Source organism: Vanellus vanellus, assembly GCF_965231255.1.
Source record: "Vanellus vanellus genome assembly, chromosome: 4".
NCBI lineage: Eukaryota > Metazoa > Chordata > Aves > Charadriiformes > Charadriidae > Vanellus > Vanellus vanellus.
In genome coordinates this window covers 21,099,253-21,118,979 of record NC_138909.1, presented here as the reverse complement: position 1 = coordinate 21,118,979, position 19,727 = coordinate 21,099,253, and the positions used below count along the sequence as shown (strand labels likewise).

General features: G+C 41.8%; 1 protein-coding gene across 1 annotated transcript; it reads left to right on the top strand.

Moving 5' to 3' along the window:
* Positions 1-9,046: 9,046 nt before the first annotated feature.
* COPS4 (COP9 signalosome subunit 4) lies at positions 9,047-18,899 on the top strand. Its single transcript, XM_082482779.1, has 10 exons — positions 9,047-9,397; positions 10,596-10,675; positions 11,468-11,619; positions 12,865-12,968; positions 13,831-13,984; positions 15,102-15,252; positions 15,658-15,828; positions 17,187-17,302; positions 17,770-17,854; positions 18,351-18,899. The coding sequence occupies exons 1-10, from the start codon at positions 9,324-9,326 to the stop codon at positions 18,482-18,484; spliced, it is 1,221 nt and encodes a 406-aa protein (XP_082338905.1). The 5' UTR covers positions 9,047-9,323; the 3' UTR covers positions 18,485-18,899.
* The last annotated feature ends 828 nt before the right edge of the window (positions 18,900-19,727 follow it).

Sequence of the window (19,727 nt, the reverse complement as noted above, 5' to 3'; positions counted from 1 at the left end):
GGCGTTATCACATTGGGCACCTTTTAAGATTAGGCTTGCTGCCAGCAATTTCAGCAAGAGTGCATTTTAGTGCTGCATTTATGAGCAAAGGTTCATCACAACAGAATTGTAATCTACCAATTTTATTGATACTTTGCAAATCAGGAAGCGCAATGATTATGTGGTGCATCACATGTATACTTCAGCAGTGCTGCCCAGTCAGAAGGTACAATACATAAAGTTCATAACAACTGAAACACACATACACAACACTGATTTCAGTGGGGTATTTCATTTCCAAAAATATACTAACATGGCACAGAAAAAGCATTTTGTCCTAAAATCTTAATTCCTTGTGTGTTTTATGCAATCATATGATTATTTTCAAAGTTAGAAGAATGCAGAGATGAAACCAGATAAAAATCTAAGACTATAAACTACAATGCTTTCAGGGTAGTACTGTCAAGATTTGGACAGCAGTGAAAGCTGTTATGGCCACTATTGCTTTTTAAACTTAGCCTAGAAATCTAACTAGGCTTTCTTCATTTTTGAGTCCAAGGAAGCATCAAAAGAAAAGCAAAAGTATCTCAAACAGTTACATTGCAGTGATTTGCCAGAAAACATGCTTCTATCTACAGGTCACAGCAGCTCTACCAGCCTTAAAAATAACAACACTTAACAAGTACAGAATATATTTCCTTGCAGAAGGACTGAGCTGAAGATAAATAGCTTGCCTCCATGCAAACTGTGACTTGGTTCAAATGCCAAAAAACACTATTACCCCCTCCCTCCCACTCTACTGTCTACATAAAGCACTTCTGTATTCCTTTTGGGGAAAACTTATTTAAATAACCAGGATTGTGCAATAGCTGACTGGCTTTTGTGCAAAAAAATTCCATTCAATCAATTCAATAGGAGAAATGGGAATTTCAGTGAAATCTTCATCTCTGTTTGAGAACCACATGGGCCTCTTCAAACACAGGCTTCTCAGACATCTGAAGTCTCATTTATTGTAACACAAAAGGTTGAAGAGCTTCTGAAACACTAACTGGTAAGTTTCATTAGGTCTACATCAGAAAACCAGCAGTTAAGCTTTTGGATAAACACCTCAAAAAAAAAAATATCTTACAGACAGGACTAGCCAGGGAGAGGCATGTCAGTAACTAGGACCACACATTATCTCTTACAACCTTTGTTTTCCATATCCTGAAAGCAACATAGAGATATTTACTGTATCTTTCTCTAACCCTGGACATGCTTTATTCCAGACAGCGTACCAAGGCCACCTGGAAGAAAGAGTTCTTTGCATGCACCCTATGTGCTGCTCACTGTATCCCTTTCTGTCCCTACAGAATACCCTTCCCAATTTGATTTCCATGGCAAACATGCTCTACCACCAGTTGGACAAGTCACTGCTACACTGTCGGAGTTGAAACGGATCCAGAAGGTTCATCTCATTCTCAGAATTAATAAGAGAAGAACCAATTATATGTAAAGCCTTAATTGTGTTTCTCCATGGAAAAAGTTGTTTTCTTTTTTTTTTTTTATGTTGCAAGATCACCTAGCTCATAGCTTTCCTCTTTACTACATGTAAGACAACTTTGTATACACAAAAGAAGTTTTTGCCAACTGTCAATTTATAATTTTGGGGATTGGAGATTAACCGTGTTGTTATATATGTCAGGAAGCTGACCTGTAGCCTTGACAGCTTATCTGCTGTTACTAAGCTGCCCTAGTCAATTGCTACACTGCGTTAAAGCACCACATACCCATAGTGAGCTGGATGTACTTGAATAAGAGGATCTCTCTGCACCTGAGCAAGTTTCCCCAGAATCCAGCTCAGGACACGCACGCAAACAGCTGCATCAAACTGTACAGTCTATCAAAACCAACAGAGCAGCAGCAATATGACTTATAAGTGACTATGATGAGCTTGTGCAAAACTGTATAGCATCTGTGTTGTTGAGGGTAGTCTAGGTTCTTCTGCTCTGGACAACTAAAAACCACTCTCTTCCAAGGACAAAGCTTATTTTGCGGCCATGAACAAATATTAGAAGCAGAAGCATAACAACTCATGGTAACAATGTCATTAAGAATTCTTGTTAAGGATCCAGGACAAACAACTTGTCAAAGTTTTTATTCAACCTCTGTTTTTTTTTCTGACATAACACCAAAACTCACCTTCCCATTCAAGAGAGAGAATAAGCTCTTATTTTGCCCAGTAGCAATGGTAAAAATTCACAAGTAGCTTCCCTCTTTCATGTTTTCTGCTTCTCTCCTGGGAGAATCCATAGCTCATATGCAATTTTTATTTTTTTTTCTTCACAGGAAACAATTTTTCATTACATTTTCTTACTCTCTGACACTCAACCTTTGCTAATATCATTGTTACTGCCAAATTGACTACAACCTTGTTGGTCCTGCCGTGGCCAGTTTGCAGCACTGGCACCAGAATTATTCTTTGCAAGCAGAAAAAACCCACTCTTCATTTAGTGTTTCATACATATAACCTAGCAAACAGAAGAAACTTATTTCAAGAAGAGAGTGAATACACCACATAAAAACATAAGGTTTGTAGTTCCCCACAGATTCCTGACTGTTTGCTAGTGCAAGTAACAGAGCACCTACCTATGCAAAGCAGAACCAAGATACAGTTAAAAAAGTGAAGGTCACTTGTTTGCCTAAGTTGATTTCAAAGGAAAAAAAAAAAAATCTTAGAGAAACAAATAATTTTATAACCAAAACAAAATAAAGAACATGCTGGTTCATTTCCTTGTTTGCTGTCCTCTCCCATCACTTTTTGCTAAGTACATACATCACACATCAACTATTCCAGGCAACTGAAATTCACAAAGATCAACGGCACAAAAAGATAGGAAATGCAGTTATCATAGAATGGTTAGAGTTGGAAGGGACCTTAAAGATCATCTAGTTCCAACCCCCCTGCCATGGGCAGAGACACCTTCTACTAGACCAGGTTGCTCAAAGTCCCATCCAACCTGGCCTTTGAACACTTCCAGGACATCTACAACATCTCTGGGCAGCCTGTTCCAGTGCCTCAGCACCCTCTGAGTAAAGAAATTCTTCCTAATATCTAATCTAAATCTACCCTCTTTCCATTTAAAACTGTTACCCATCATCCTATCACTACACTCCCTGATAAAGAGTCCCTCCCCATTCTTTCCTGTAGGCCCCCTCGAAGGCTGCCAACTTCTTAAGAAACTCTTGACACTGAACAAGTTTTCTCTCATTTGCTAGAAAAGCCTTCACAAAAGCATATGTATGCCCAAGATTTGTCCCGTACTATTGGCATATTATCAAATGAAAGACCACAAATGCAAATAGGCGATCTTACTGTACTACAACTCTCCTAATTAATTGCCATACTTAAAAATTTGCAACCATTTCAACAATAAGTGTCATTTTATTCATTCCCCGTTTTCTTACTCTCTGACACTCTATGTTTTGTCTCTAAAATTGAAAGGTTTGTTTTGTTGTAAGGGAAAGAATTACAAAATCACTCAGCACTGCATTTTTTCAACAGGGTCTCTTTTGTTTAGGCTTACTGAGCTAGAGGTTGCCTTAAAAAATATGTCATGAAACAAACAAACAAAAAATTAAACTGTAAGAAAGCTATGATTAACAAAGGTAAATGGAAAAATTAATCATCTAAGACTGCAAACTCACCATGTTTGCATATGTAACAGCAGAGTGAAAGCAAATTGTTTTAACCCAGTAAAAATATGTATGTGGAACACAAAATAATTTCCATTTTCTTCCCCATTCTCTACAGAAGACAAGATAAGGATGCAGTTTGTCTGCATGCTTCCCAGAGGATCATGGTTCTACTTTTATCAAAAACCATACCAATGGCAAATTACATCAAGGAAAAAAACCCATCCTTAGTCCTTATAAAATGCTGAATGCATAACTAGTGTAAGTATCCAGTCTTTTTTCATTGGTAACAAGGAATACTAAGAAAATATCAGGTGTTCTTCACCACAAATTTAACTGTCTACAGTCAAAAATTCAAAATAATAGTTCCCAAGGCAACCATAATTCACTCAACCAACACACACTATTACCTTCCTATTACTCTACATTCTGTTAAGTGAACGCTCCCTACATGATGCCCCACCATACATACAAACTGTGTGCAGCATATCAGAGGAACAGGCAAAGTACACAAATTAGCAGCTTCTATGTGTTTAAAGTAACAGTTATCAAGTGATACGGACATGAGAGTTTTATATTACACAGTTAACGGCTTGGGGTGGGTTTTTTTTTCCCCTGTGGGAAGAAAGATTAAGCTCATGCCACCACAGCCATGTTTATAATAGAGGATCTAGCTGGTTTCTTTTGTTTGTTTGGTTTTTGTTGTTGTTGTTTTTTTAAGAATGGCTGGAGGAAAAAAACTCAAACAAACCAACCACTTGCCCACATACCAGTTATGAGGAGATCCTTCTTCCCTTGGCTAGTTCTGGGTAATTTAAGCTTCCATCATAATTTTAAAAGGAGAAACAACAGCTAAAAAACCTCATCTGTCAACAAACTGGTAATTACATACTAATAAAACAAGCACCTGCTATGATTTTTTAGGATTTACTGTGAAAAACATATAGCATCCTTTGCTACTTTGACCACTGTGTACTTGATCAGCAGCATTACTTTCCTTATACAACTCCCTGTGCGTATTAAGCCAGCACTACTGCTAAAGCTCTCCTGTCCTCCTTTGGCATCTGCCTATTCATTTCCATACAAACATTTTCCCTCCTCCTTGTGCTAGCAAACATTTATATAGCTGCAAGGGCAGCCTGGATGAAGAAACCAAGCTGGGTTAAAGCTAGCCATCCAAACCAAACTGGGGGCTGTCACAGCCCTGCTTTCTCCATGCTGCTGATGCTGGTGTTCAACCCAGGAAGAAAACTCCATAAAGTAGTGAGCAAATTCTAACGTGTCAGCGTGCTGAGATAGCTCAGTTCAAAGTCTATGAGCACCAGAATAGCACCAAGGAATCGCAACACAGCCACTAATCCAGCTGGGCTAGGGGGCTGGGGAAACCTAGGAACCTCCCTCCCCTCCCAGCTAGGAATTTACTCCCTCCACAGAAGGAAGGTGAAGAGTACAACCAACTTTCAGTGGTAGCAGAACACTAGACTACATTAGGCCATTTTGTGTAGCTTTACTCTAACCTAGAACAAAAGCCAGGTTAGTTTTAATGGAGATTAGTCTTAAGCAGCTACACATAGACCACAGCTAAAGTGTTTACAAAGCACAAGAGAAGGGGAAAGCATGGAAGAGCCTCACCAGCAAAGCACCAACAAATGCTCATGGTATTGTAGCAGTGCACAGCCACATGTCTGAAATAAATTGGAGAGTAACATTTAGAAAAACACACTGAGAACAAGTACAAAACTACAAAAGCTGTCAGGAAAGCTCTGCCCAAATACAATATTAACAATTAACTAGATTTAAAAACACTTGTTTGCAGATTGTGTCTCCTGTTCCATTCAAAAATTTGGGGGGAGGGGGAGAGCAGATTGGGAACCTTTTAATAAAAATAATATAAAAAACAAACAAGATCAAAAAAACAAAAGACCGAAACCCAAACCTGTTTCACAGGAACAACAGATTCATCTAAAGAAGTTTCTAAAACATTCTTCAGATAGGCTTGAGTCCATAGCAGAAACTGTGGTCTGGGATTTTTTTTTTTTTTCTTCCTTTGGATTAACAGCAGAGATGGGGATTGGGTATGTTCCTAAAACTCGTACAACAGACAGCAGAGCCCCAAACTAAGGACATAACCCTCATGTGGGTCGCAACATGTTTGATTGCAGAAGTACATCTTGCAAAGAGAAATGACACACAAGTTGGAAGATTTAAGGAGCCACTAAACTACATCTGTATCTGGAACATGAGAAACCCGAATATCTCTCATCATGTAGCTGTGCACCCCCATCACTGGTCAACGGATTATTATGGCAGTCCCATTCTTTCTCATGCAAGAAAAACTTTTATGTTTTCTACTGTTGTCAAGTGAGCAACCCTAGTTACAGGTTGTACTGAAAGCCACATGCTACTTACCAGGTTTCTAACCAACTGAGTAAACCAAGCTACTCAAATGTAAGGCCTGGCAAAAAACACTTGAATCAAGAGTTCAAGAAACATTTTCCACTTCTTATTGGGAGCTCCTGCAGCTAAAATTAAAAAAAACAAACACAACCACCATGAGTTTGTCTCCCAGGTACTTGTGTAGTATACATATAGAGTGTATAGTATACAAATTGTGTAGGACATTAAGATGTGTTTCTAACAGCACGTGAAGTAAGAAAGCACTACCTCTATAGCACAGGAAGGGAACAGAAGCACAAGCAGGCCAAGCAACACATAAGGAAGCACAGTTTGTTGCTGAAGCACAAATCAAAACACACCCCCCTAATCTACCTTACTCGGATTTTTTTCCCCCCTATGAATTATTTTTCAAACAAGTGTAAGGGAAAAGAATCTAAGGCACTTTGACTGCTTTTCTAAACCTAAAATAAAAGCTAACTCAACATATGAGAGAACAATGTCTCTGAGGCTGAAATCTGACAGCACTCTTCATGGCCACATTTCAAATTAACCTGTGGTTAGCAGATACTCAATCCGAAACCGTTAAGGCTTTTTGAGAATTCTAGCTGAACCATTCACAGCATTCAGTCACAAACTATCTCAGCTTAGACATCACAGAAGTACAAGCAAACCAAGTAACAGCATATAGTTCTTCACAGATAACCTAAACAATCAACCTTGCATAACAAACTTTTGAAACTTACCGCATTACAACAAGCATGAAGTACTTTTTTATCCCATCAGAGAATCTGGGCTGTATTTTCTAACATATTCTCCAAGCCAGCCTTTAAGAGAGCACTGGGCAGACATCACAGCCACACATCTCTTTGTAGGTTTATACAAGTCTGTACAAGGCATGTAACTAACACTTATAACTTGCTGACGCATATGTAAACTGGATGTCTTGGGGAACAAAAAAAAAAAAAAAAAAAGTGTAATGCATTTTATTTTATGAAAAGATTCCCCTGACATAAGAAATATTCTTAGCTGATAATCCACTACTCTCGCCTCCAATAAGCCAAAACCCTATTGTGAATAAATACATATAGTATATAACATGCACGAGGCATTGCTTGTTATTGCCAGCTTTACGTAAACATTGCAAAGAATATTCCAAATTATTTTTCTATATTCAGTATTTTTTACAATAACTGTAATATATTTCAAGCAACTGTTCAAAAGGATGAAACTAATGACAGATAATTTAAATATCTGTTCTTTCTTCACTTGAAATCTTAAGTCAGAGCTTTCCTCCTGTTCACACTGTGTTCCAGTGGACAATTTCACATGCTCTCAATGTCACAGTGCTTTCCACAACTCGAAACCTCCGTACCAGATGTTACATAATTAGTACACGATGTGCTTCAAAGTCAAAGCCACAAATAATTAATAACACATTCTGACCGCCAGTATGCCTCATGATGTGCAAGAGTAATGAAGAGAGAAGCTGGGACTATCCCAGAATATCGTCCAGCTAAACTCACTTTAACTCGGAGGCTGGCCACGGCCGCGCAGCAGCAGGCTGAAGGCACAGGTACGCCCTCGCACTTGAGCAAGTTAAGGAAGTGTGGAAAACATGGTACACCCTTTTCACCGCACCTCACTCTGCAGGGCAGAGCCCGAGCGAGCATCCCCACAGACAAAGGCAGCACGTCCTCACGGCGGACCGAGTCCGGCGAGGCCCTGGCAGGTCATCAGGGGGCAGCCCGGTCCCCTCCGGCGGCCCACACCGGCAAGTTTGGCGAGGAGAGCCTCCCCGGGCCTAAGCGAGTCGCCACCGCGTCCCGCCGCCGCCACAGCCGGGGGTCCGGGACCGCCCGGTCCCGAGGGCTCCCCACCGCCCGATGCGGTGTCCCGTGGGCCAGAGAAGCCGGGCCCCGCCGGCCCCAGGCCCACCGAGGGGAGCCTCAGCGGCCGCGACTATTGGCGACGCCGGCAACGGCTGCCCACCGCCCCCTCCCCCGGCGACCGTTAACTCCGCGCGCCCCCCGGGGCCTCACCTCATCGGCGAGCGGCGCAGGGGAGGCCGGGAACCGCCGGGCTCCGTCAGCGGCCGCCACCGTATTTCGAAAGATCCGCCATTTTCACCCCGTCACCACCGCCCCTCACGGCCCGCCCCCGCCGCGCAGCACCGCCCCGCCTCGCCTCCCCGCCGTCCGCGGGGCGTCCCCCGCGAGCTGCCCCGCCGCCAACCCCCGGCTGCTTCCGGACCGGCAGGGAAAGGGGCGGCGGCAGGTCCCGCATAGACCCCCGATCCGAGGAGGGCTCAACTAATCCCCGTTGAACCCTCGCCGCCACCCCCCCGATCCGTTTTAACCCCGCCGGTCCGCTGCAGCTTTGGGCGCAGTTGATCTCAGTGAGCAGCGGTGAAGAGACCCGCCGAGAGGGCATCCCCCGCGGTGGAGTGACGACCGGGACAGCTGTCCCCACAAACCCAGGGAGGTCGGCGGGGCCGCCCGGGAGGCCGCCCCGCCGCGGGGAGCGCGCCCAGCAGAGCCGGGCCTGTCCCTTCCCAGCAGCAGGTGGCTGTCAGCGCTCCGCCGCTCCCTCCCCGCCAACGCAGCCGTGCCCGCACCCCCTTCTTCGTCCTCCCGCCGTCGCTTTCCCGCCCCTCGCGCTCACCAGGCGGGCGGGCGCTCTTCCTCCTCCACCGCTATCGATGCCTCTCTTCGCTGCCGCCGCCGCACGCCCTCCGCGCCTCGCGCCGCCGCCGACCCCTTCCCCTCCGCTACCGCGCCCGGCGGCGGCGGCAGCGCCCGCGACGAAGCCGCCGTGTTTGTTCAAAATCACGCGCCCCGCGCCATTCCCCCGCCGCATCCCATAATACTGCGCCGTGCCGCCCTGGCAACCGCCGGCGCAGCGCCGCGCGCACGCGCGCCGCGCCGCGCCGCCCCGCGCTTCCGGGACCGCCCCACCCGCGCCGGGCCGCCTGCTTCCGGGACCGCGCGCGCCGCTCGAGGGACAGGCCTTCGCCTTTCCCCGTGTTGCGACTGCCGACAACGCGCACACACCCACGCGCGATTATATATGTATATATCTTTATACGTGCCGCTCTGCGGCTCCGAGGGGAGGTGTGTCCGAGCTTTATCCCCGCGGCCGGGCTCTGCCCGCGCAGACGCTCCCTGCCACGTGATCCCTGCGCGGCGCGGCCCCTCTAGCCTGCCTGTGGCGCTGCTTTATGGTAGGAGGAGGTCTGCGGCGCGCGCGAGGAGGGCGGCGGCGGGTTGGCGAAGATGGCGGCCGCAGTGAGGCAGGACCTGGCGCAGCTGATGAACTCCAGCGGCTCTCACAAGGACCTGGCGGGCAAGTGAGTGCCGGCGCCGGCCTCCCCGAGGCGGGTGAGCGGCCGTGAGGGTTACGGCCGTTCGGGGGGAGGTGGGGGGGGGGTCGTCAGGCCCCGGGCGGGCGAGGCGGCTTTTGCCCAACGGCCGCGCTTCTTCAAATGAAAAGAAGAAACAAAGAAAGATTTCATCTCGTGATTCTGTCATTTTTAATTTACTTTTTATTTCTAATGACGGATTGCACTGTGGTGGTGGTGTCCTAGCGCAGTCTCCCGCGTGGGGCCTTAGCCCTTTTCGCCGTAGCTCCCTCGTGTCTGCCCGCCTCCCCTGAGTCGCGCAGCCGACGGGCAGGCAGCCGAAAACTGCTCAGGCAGTTTATTTTCCTCGACTGCTGTAGATATGTCAGTAACTCCATTATTATTGTTAATTATTTTCATTAGGTGGGTATTTTGGATGGCAAACCTTGGGGCTTGAGCTACTCACAATGCAGTGTGTAACATAGATTTTACTCTCCCCCGAGGGTTCAGTCAGATGTGGATCAGTCAACTGAAATTCTTCAAGTCCCAGTCCAGTTGCTTATTTTCTAGAGGAATTGCTTCACTTTTAGGAGTTTCATTTAAGAACTTGGAAACATTCACCTCAAAATGTGGCTTCAACATGAATGTAGTACTTCAGTATTTCACACACTGAGGTTATGGCCCAAGCAAAGTTAAATTGCTATTTTTGCAGGAATAAATACTTAAAAATGCATAGTCTGTACCTATGCTCATGTCAAGTGGCCAGAACATACTGTTTACTTCCCACCCCCATCACTGTTTCTTATTCTTATTGAATATGGCATTTTGAACACTTGACTAACTTTATTAATCTTAATCTGCATGCCATGTAGTTTTCATTACTTTTTCTGTGCACTATCCTAGGTTTGTGATTTTTTTTTTTTTAACCCTTCAAAATTACACACATACACAAAGAGCAAATTGATGAGCTATGTTATCTGAGAATCTAGTCCTGGGATTTAAAAAGAGCCAGATACTAATTCCAGGTGAATGTTCCTGACATTTCAGCACAGACACTTTGGAAAATTGCCACCTCAAAGGTATAGAAAATATAAGCAAAAGTAGGTCTCTGACATAGAAAATAAGCAGAAAACAGAACGTGTAGTGAAAAAATGTGCCCTATGAGAGTGATTTTTTAAAATTTATTTCTTTTTAAATCTGTGGACAGATATCGTCAAATATTGGAAAAAGCCATTCAGCTGCCGGGTGTAGAACAACTTGAAGCTTTGAAAGCTTTTGTAGAAGCAAGTAAGTGCATCTGGTGTAATCGGTTGCACGTTGAGTGAAGGCCAGAGGTCTGTGGGATTGCATATTTGTTAACTCTACGTGAAGCTACATAAATATATAATAATTTGGTCCTACTGGAACTCAAACACAACTAGAAGAGGAACCATCATCACCACATTCAGAAGTTAAGGGCGAATGGACTTGTAAGCTTTGTAAGTTATAACTTTTCAACCTGTCAGTGTGACAGTGTTGGAAGTTGAAAACATAAAGTAGTCTCTGTTGAATGCTAAAATTGATACTGGAAGCCAGGCGGTATTTAAACTAACAACCCTCTTCTTCCCCTGTGTCAAGTTAGTTTGAAAAACTGTCAAGAAGAAATGGTTAGGATTTTTTTGTGTTGTGCTGGACGTTTGGCTTATTGAATACCTCTATAAATTATACCTGTTGTATTTTTTTTAAATTGAGAATAAACCTAGTGAAATTTAGCATAAAGGTTTACTCTGTCCAAGATGTTTCAGCAACTGACAACAGCGATTCAGAATGAAACATCTCTCTAAACTATAAATCAAAGTGAGAAATTCATAATTATCTGTTAGGGGTTAGAACTCTGGTGACTTCTAGTATGAACAAACTGTTCCCGAGAGAAAAAAATCCACCTTTTAAAAACAAAGAAAAAACCCTCCATCACAGATACAGATTTAAAAACTTGAAATATTCAAATTTAATATAAAATCAAATGATCACTTACAGTGAAGGCACTGACAAGCGTTGCATCTATCTTATGTCTTTTTCTTCCATGTGTCTCTGAACCAGTGGTGAATGAGAATGTCAGTTTAGTGATCTCACGTCAGTTACTGACAGATTTCTGTACCCATCTTCCGAGTCTTCCTGACAGCACGGCCAAAGAAATTTACCACTTCACCTTGGAAAAGATACAGCCTAGAGTTATTTCATTTGAAGAGCAGGTGAGAGATCAATGGCGAGGGTTTCTTGATTTGCAGGCTTGGCTTTGTTTTTTTTTTTTTCCCTTATCTGCTGACTATTTTAAGTCTTTAAAAAAGCTATTCAAAACAGATATTCCTACTTAGCATCCCATTTTGCATTCCTGTACATGCAAAACCTGAGCTTAGGACTATGCAAAGAATACAGACTTTGTCTCTTTGTCAGGATGCTGGGCATGTAATTCCTCTGCTACCAGAAAATGGCTTCTTACAATGAAACAATACTTGAGCTACTGGAGGTACTGTAGCTACTTGAGCTACTGGTGGTACCAGAGACAGACTGGTACTCATTGTATTGCATTTTACCCAACTAATGGAACAAGCAGGTGATTTAAAGAGAGAAGCATCTTGACAAATAGCTTTTGTTTCAAAATAAGTATCTGTGTGTGTATTTTAGCCATAATCATTTCACCATGAAAACAATGTTTTCTTGAAAACCCAATTCTAGTTAACTATTGAAAGTGCTGCAGTTCTTTTTCAGTTCAGTTCTTGGTTTTGCTATATGAGTATTCACCATCATCTGAGAGTTCTTAACAGATGTTTATATAAAAAGCATTTAGGATCTAGTATTTGAGAAGCAAGGCAGTTTCTGTCATGATTTGTATTTGCTCGTCTTTATCTCTTGTCATTTTAAGCCGGTTTTACTCTAAGTACTAACTGAATATGCTTGTCTATATGTTATTATGATTATGCATAAATTAAATCCAAGACGTCAGATGGTTTATTTTTTTTAGCCACACTTCTGCTGATAAACCCGAGATTGTAAGCACTGATATTTTAGCTGTTGACAGCTGCTCTACAAAGTAGAAGTTCCTGCATTTATATCTCACAGGCATGATAGGAATTATAACTGCAAGAAATGGCTTGTGAGTCTTGGTGCTCTAGTTCTTGAAAGCCTCATTTCATCTTTTTAAAAGCATTATAAAACGTTATTACTTCTCATTCCCTGAACATAAATTCCTTTTATCTGGTCACAAGCTTAAGTGGAAATGCTTCAGATCAGCACTTATATTTAAAAAGGTTGGTATTAAAGTTTGATCCAGGAGTCCAACGCAGGACTCCTCACATGGTTGCGTGTGTGCAGGTTGCTGTGTCTGTGAAGCTGAGGTATGGGTTGAGGGGATTAATGAACAAGAACAAATACTGTGGAAGTTAATACAGAACCGTTCAACTTCTATAGCATTTGCTATTGATTTTATTATTGTTTAGGTTGCTTCAATAAGGCAACATCTTGCATCAATCTATGAGAAAGAAGAAGACTGGAGAAATGCAGCACAAGTATTGGTGGGGATCCCTTTGGAAACAGGGCAAAAGTAAGTACTGTGCTAGTCACAGTATGCGTTGTTCAATATACTTGCTCCCTTTGTACTTAACTAGACCAGCGAGTGAGAATTTTGGGGTTGCATATTTTCCTAGAGTTTCAGTAGTTCAGGACAGAACTCTTGCCAGATGACAAAAGTATAGCTTGATGACTGTATGTTGCAGTAAGCACTTTAGTAAATCAGAATACTGCACCAGAAGTTTTGCTTATTTATTAATCTTGTTGATAAAAAGCCTTTTTGACACTATTTTACAGAAATGCCTTTAAGGTTATTGAAAGGTTTTTGAAAAGTGGCAGTTCTTCCATTTGTTTGCCTTTACAGTTCAAAATGCAGACATAGTTTGAAATAGGGTATTAACAAATGCAGTTGAGATTTTTTGTGGGGTTTTCTGTGTTGTTTTTTTTTTTTTTTTTTCTAAGCCTAGAACCCTTGCTGTTACTTTTCTCTGTCTGTCCTTCCTATCCTCTTTCTCTGTACACACATAGAAGGAATTGCTGTAGGTTTTGCCTGTTTAGCACCTATTTGTTCCACTGCCAGTTTGCTTCTTAACTCAAGTGGCTCACCACTTATGGCAAACTTACAATCCACTAAAAATAGATTATTAGAGTGTATATTTGTGTCTTGGTGAACAGCATTATTTCTACTGGTATTTGTAGGAGCCAGTTCTATATTGGTATTCATCTCAAATTTCCTTACCCCGAACAGGGAGCACTAATTTTGGTGTTAGGGAAGAAGAAAGGAGGGTAAAGCAAATGTTGCCAAGTGCTTAAGAATCTAATATATGTTTAGAACAGCTAAGAGCAAGGGTAGTTGTGGAGCAACTCTGAGCACTTGCTTTTCTGTTTCTCTACAGACAATACAATGTAGATTATAAACTGGAGACCTACCTGAAAATTGCCAGGCTGTATCTGGAGGATGATGACCCAGTTCAAGCAGAAGCTTATATTAATCGAGCTTCCCTGCTTCAGAATGAATCAACTAACGAACAGCTGCAAATCCATTATAAGGTCGTCTAGCTTGCTTTATTGCTTTCTCTTTCTAAAGGGAGATGATTCCACATTGAGATGTTTTTATGCAATGACACTAAAACTTTCATAATGAGAATAAAGGCAAAGGGAAAAGTTTCTAAATGGTTTTGGGAGCTTGTGAGCTACATCTTAGCAATAATTAAACAGCTTATTCCTGATGATTTGGAGATGTCTGTAAAGGTTCCTTAAATACCAGCTTTACTGATTGAAAATACAACTTAAGATTCAGAACACCTGAAATATTGTTGATACTGCCTACACCTTTGTCTGTAAATCTAAGAGGGAAAAAAATCATGTCCAATATTAGGGAGAACGGAAGACCCCTCCACCCCCAACAGTAATTAAATAGTAAGTCCCATCCATAAAAGTAGCTTTCAGTCTCAATTGGTGAAGTAACTGCTGGTCTTTCTGCTTATTTGTGGGTTAACTGCATACATAGTTCATACACTAATTTCTCAAACCATTTTAGTAACTAGGAAGAGCAGTGAGTGATAACTATAGTGTGACAGTACCAATCAAATGTGGTGTTTAAAATTCTACAACACAAAGCAGATGTGCCATGAGCTGTAACTCAGGGTGTGGTGATTTTGGTTTGTTGGTTTTCCCTTTTTGTCTCCCTGCTTGCTGTGTTTTAAAGTGTGTGCTCCTTTGGAAGTGTAAATATTTTCTATAAGCATTAGAAAAACACAAAGGAAAGGAGGTGAGAAATACCAGATGCTGTTAGAGCCCTGAAAGGGGAAAGCAAACAATTGAAACATGTAAATTGCTACCTGAGTGCTAGCTGTCAATGTCAGTAGTGAAGGGGAAGCTTACATAGGTAAAATATCAGCTGTACAATATTTCGTTTACTTAGTTTCTGGTGTTCAGACATTTGCAGTGTTTAACATGTGAATAGTGCTGGGAAATGCCCTTTCAGTTGCTTTCCATGTATACTTAAGCAACAGCTTTACAAGTCAAGCTAATTGTTCAAAGACACAGATTTCCCTAGGACACAGTAAAGCAATATTTATGAGAGCTGTCATGTAGCAATTTATATACACTTATATTATGCAGCCACCCCTGTTAGTTTTCTTTTTGAGACATACTTTCCTTCTAGGTTTGCTATGCTCGGGTTCTTGATTACAGAAGAAAGTTCATTGAGGCTGCCCAAAGATACAATGAACTCTCCTATAAGAGCATAGTCCATGAAACTGAGCGACTGGAGGCATTGAAGCATGCTTTGCACTGTACTATTTTGGCATCAGCAGGTAAAATACACATTTTGGTATAAAAGATGCAACATAGGTGTTTCATATCCCCTGAAGCAAGTCAGCTTGTGCATTACTCGTGGGGAGGAATCTTGTCACTAAGATTTGGTGAAGAATCTGAAATTGTGAACATGGTGTCAAAATTACCTGTTGGCATACTGTTAACTCAGAGTTGGTTTACTTCCATGTGTTTGCCAGTGATAAGGTGACATCTTGGCTAAAGACGCAAAAGATAGTCAGTGGCAAACAGTGTTTTGGAACTGAACACAACCGAGTTCCTTCATTAGTAGAGCTTTGTTGGTTAATTGCATATATTGAGAAAAAAGATGATGACTTTCTGTTGTTTACCTCTGAATACTCAATGCTTTGGTGATCATTTATGAGGATTCTTCGTGACTCTCCTAGGACAGCAGCGTTCTCGCATGCTTGCTACACTCTTCAAGGATGAGAGATGCCAGCAACTTGCAGCCTATGGGATCTTGGAGAAAATGTATCTCGACAGAATTATCCGTGGAAATCAACTCCAAGAGTTTGCAGCTATGCTAATGCCTCACCAGAAAGCAACTACAGCCGATGGTACGTATTCCTCTAAATCCTTGTAATGCTAGGTGTTCATCCACAGGATTTGGATTTCTTGACAATGCAGTCAAGAAGTGTGGTGGAAAATAATTTAGTATTGCTTATATGATTATTTTAAAATTATTTCCCAGCATGTTACCCTCATGAGTATAATTTAATAGTAAAGCTTCTTAGCCATAGTTCATCTTTCTCATTGGCTATTTAAGGTTTTGAAATACTCTTCTAGAAGATAACTTGTAAAAATCTTGTTTCTCTATCCAAGTACAGTCCTCTTCACTGACAACCTCCCAGTATTTCTAACCATGCCTTACACTTTGAGTCTCTGTCCTTTTGAGCTTCTCCAGTTCTAAGGCACTGTTATAAATAGGATGCCTAGAAACACGTGATGTGCATGCAGGCTGTAAATGGTCTGCGCGGATGATAAATTTATTTGAACTGCTTCCTGACTTGACAGGAAGATGACAAGTAGTGAGAGGATGACTTGGACTTCACACTGTCTCCAAATTGTTTTCTGATCCCTCTCACTCACGTCTTACTAGCTCTGTTCTTCCTGGAACCTCTGAACAGTGAGAAATAACGTGAATTAATGACTTCACTGGAATCCTAAACACACTGGTCTTAATTTCCTAAATTAGAAGAATATTGAAGTGAAAAAATACATAAGCACGAAATGCCTCTTAATCCGGAAAAACTTCTGATGAACAATACTTGATTAAGGACAAATAAACAACTGTGTTATTGCAGAGTTGAAAACTGGTTAAAGGTACTTACTAACAATAAGCTACAGTCCTTTCCTTGGATCAGTTTGTTGTTTATTTATAAACTGTACTGTTTGTCTGTATAAGCTAGAGTGCAGGTTAATTGGTATTTAATAATGTGCTTATTTTCAAGTAGAGGTTAATGGGAAAATGAGTTAAATTGTTAAATCAAGAAGAGAGAAATTAGATGAGAGTTTATCACCATACAAGCACAGTAAGAGAGAGGTTAATTGTACCCCTAAGAGCTGTAGTGAATTAAAATAAAAAAAAAGCAATGGCCTTTCCCTTTGGCAAACTAGAAACTGATCGCAGGAGGTCAAACTCCCTCAAGTCTTGTAGCAAAACCAAGGGCTCCACTTGATTATTCTAGAAGTTAAGTAAAAGAGTTTAAGCTAGCTGTCTTAAAGTTAACCACGTGCCATCCATCTTTTTGTTCACTTTCTTGTGCATAGCATAACACTGATGCAAGGCAGATGCATCTTGACCTGCACACATAACCCTTGGGAAAAAAAAGCATTTTCCATCTGCTTTACTATATAAACCGAGTATTTCAATCTTTATAATAGTGGATTTTTTTTTTCTCATCTAACCCCTAAGGATCCAGTATCCTGGACAGAGCTGTTATTGAACACAACTTACTATCTGCGAGCAAACTTTACAACAACATTACTTTTGAAGAGCTTGGAGCATTACTAGAGATCCCTGCAGCTAAGGTATCAGTTTTCTACATCTTTTGTGAAAACAAGGAGCATCAAAGACATGAGATAATAGCTGTGGTAAATATTAGGAATTTTTTTTCAATATTATGAAATAATTAAATATTCCATATTATAAGGAAGGTTAAATGTCTAGCACGTCTTATGAGAAGGAAGGGTATGTGATGTTGAATGAACAATAGTAGAGTTAGATGCCTCTGATAGTATGTCTAATCATTTCTGTCGTGGTTTAGGCCAAATCAGCTACTGGGGACGTGGGGGACCCCAGATGGAACCGACAGATGCTCCCCTCATTGATCCTGTTTCAACTCAAACCAGGACAATTTCATAATTAGTGTTGTCTGTGGGATTCCCCCCCTCCATGTGTGGAGATGTTGAAAAACCCACAAGGACTATGAATTCTTAATTTTTAACTTCTTTCAGAGTGGAAGAAGTTTCTAACATCTTTCTCTTCATTATTTCAGGCAGAAAAGATAGCTTCTCAGATGATAACTGAGGGTCGCATGAATGGATTCATTGATCAGATTGACGGAATTGTTCATTTTGAGAGTAAGTTCGACCACAGTAATTTATTTATTTTAGCACCATTCTGAGTGACCTTTTTGAGTTGCTGCCTTACAGGATAAGGAAATTAAGTTTATTTTCCATCTGAAGTGAGCTCGCTGTGTCTTGCCGTGGCCAGGAGGTGGCAGAGTTTGCCTTAATGGAGGATCACACTTCACCCAGCCTCCTTACTGTGCATTCTCTTACCCACAGGAAAGTGTGAATTTATTACATCAGTCTCCTTGTAGGAACAGGTTCACCAGAAAGTTCTCTGTTTAGTTCTACTTTGCAATGCAGGAGTTAGGCTTGTAACAGACAGCCAAAATCATTGTAGCTTTTAAATACAGAAATGAGCATGATGTAGCTGCAAGGAAGGCTTTCTCTGTGAGGTAGGTGAGGGCAATGGCAGAAGAAAAGGTTGGAGTTCAAAAGGCAAGGGAATTGCTAAGACTTACTTTGTTTTGTATGGGTTGTTTTTGTTTGTTTTTTTTTTATTTTCCAGCTCGTGAAGCTTTGCCGACTTGGGACAAGCAAATTCAGTCACTGTGTTTCCAGGTTAACAACCTGCTGGAGAAGATAAGTCAGACAGCCCCAGAATGGACAGCTCAGGCAATGGAAGCCCAGATGGCTCAGTGATTGCATACCCATTGTCTGAATGGAGGCAATCAACTGCTTGCTGTGCTGGAAGAAGGGAGCTGAGTAGGACTGTGAACCACCTTCATTTCTCCACCTTCTGCTTTCAGTCTGGCTTAGGACACAATTAGGTGATACCATGTTTGGTGTGACAGTCCCGCAGTTCTCTGAGCATAGAATGATGCTGTCGCTGCCTCTGCATGGCACTCTGCTGTCCGGAAGTTGTGGTTTCCATGCAGAAGCAGCTGTAATGTCTGCAGCAAGCTTTGGGTTTGGTTTATTTAATTTTGGGTTTTTTTTTTCCACTGTATTACTACAGCTTTGTAGCCCATTACTTCCTAGGATGCTTGTTCTGCTGTGAAAATATAAGTGCCATGTTTATTTTAGTTGTAATTATTCTAATAAAGGCTGGAATGAGCCACTTGGTGTAAGTGTTGCAGGGACCTGTTTTTTTTTTTTTTCTTAAGCAGTAACTCGAAATAAGTTGAATTTTTGAAATTGTCAGTTTCAGCCCCTGAAAATGTTAAATGAAAAACAGCTTTTTTTCCTTCTTCTCTGTTTATAAAACACGTCTGAAATCTTAACTGAAGGAAATACTGACCCTTGTCCTGCATTGGTACAGCAGGACACAGAGTTATCTGTGCTGAGAGATGGGGTGAAGACCAGTGTTCTCAAGGGAGCTTGTTGCAGTGACATGGTAAGTGATGAGAACATAGTACGTGCCAAGGAAGGTAAGCTAAGCATGCTCTTTGTTTTATTTTCTAGGTTGGTAATTTTATGTGGAGGAATTCCTGAAAGGAAAAGGCCACGATTTAATCGATGTGAGCAATCCCGGGTTTGAGCTGGGAGAAGAGGCCTATGGGATGGCCTCAGAGCATAATTAGAAACACTGTCTTTAACTGGCCTTGACTCGTAAAAGGAGAAAGAAGAAAGTCCTGAATTATCAAGAAGATGGAATTCAGTCCTGGAATCGAAGCCAAGAAACAGTGTATGCTATGCGTGTGGACAAGAGACTTTAGCAAATCATATTGCAGAGCGCTGCGCGTGAACACAAGGCTTGAACCAATTGTGTGTTGTTTATTATGCATGCTTGCGCTGTAGTCTATGTATACTCTGCTAAAATAGCTAACAAATGAGAACGACCATACTCACATTGAGAGCGTGTCGTTACTCCGGATCCGATCCCACTCCAACAATTTTACAGTGTTTTTTTGGAACTGGAGGTGTAACGAGACTCTTAACAGGT

Excerpts from the sequence above, each read along its gene's own strand:
- COPS4 (XM_082482779.1), top strand. The coding sequence starts at position 9,324 with ATGGCGGCCGCAGTGAGGCAGGACCTGGCGCAGCTGATGAACTCCAGC. Across the intron at positions 15,253-15,657 it reads TACTATTTTGGCATCAGCAG|GACAGCAGCGTTCTCGCATG; the intron begins GTAAAATACACA and ends TGACTCTCCTAG. Across the intron at positions 17,855-18,350 it reads CGGAATTGTTCATTTTGAGA|CTCGTGAAGCTTTGCCGACT; the intron begins GTAAGTTCGACC and ends TTTATTTTCCAG.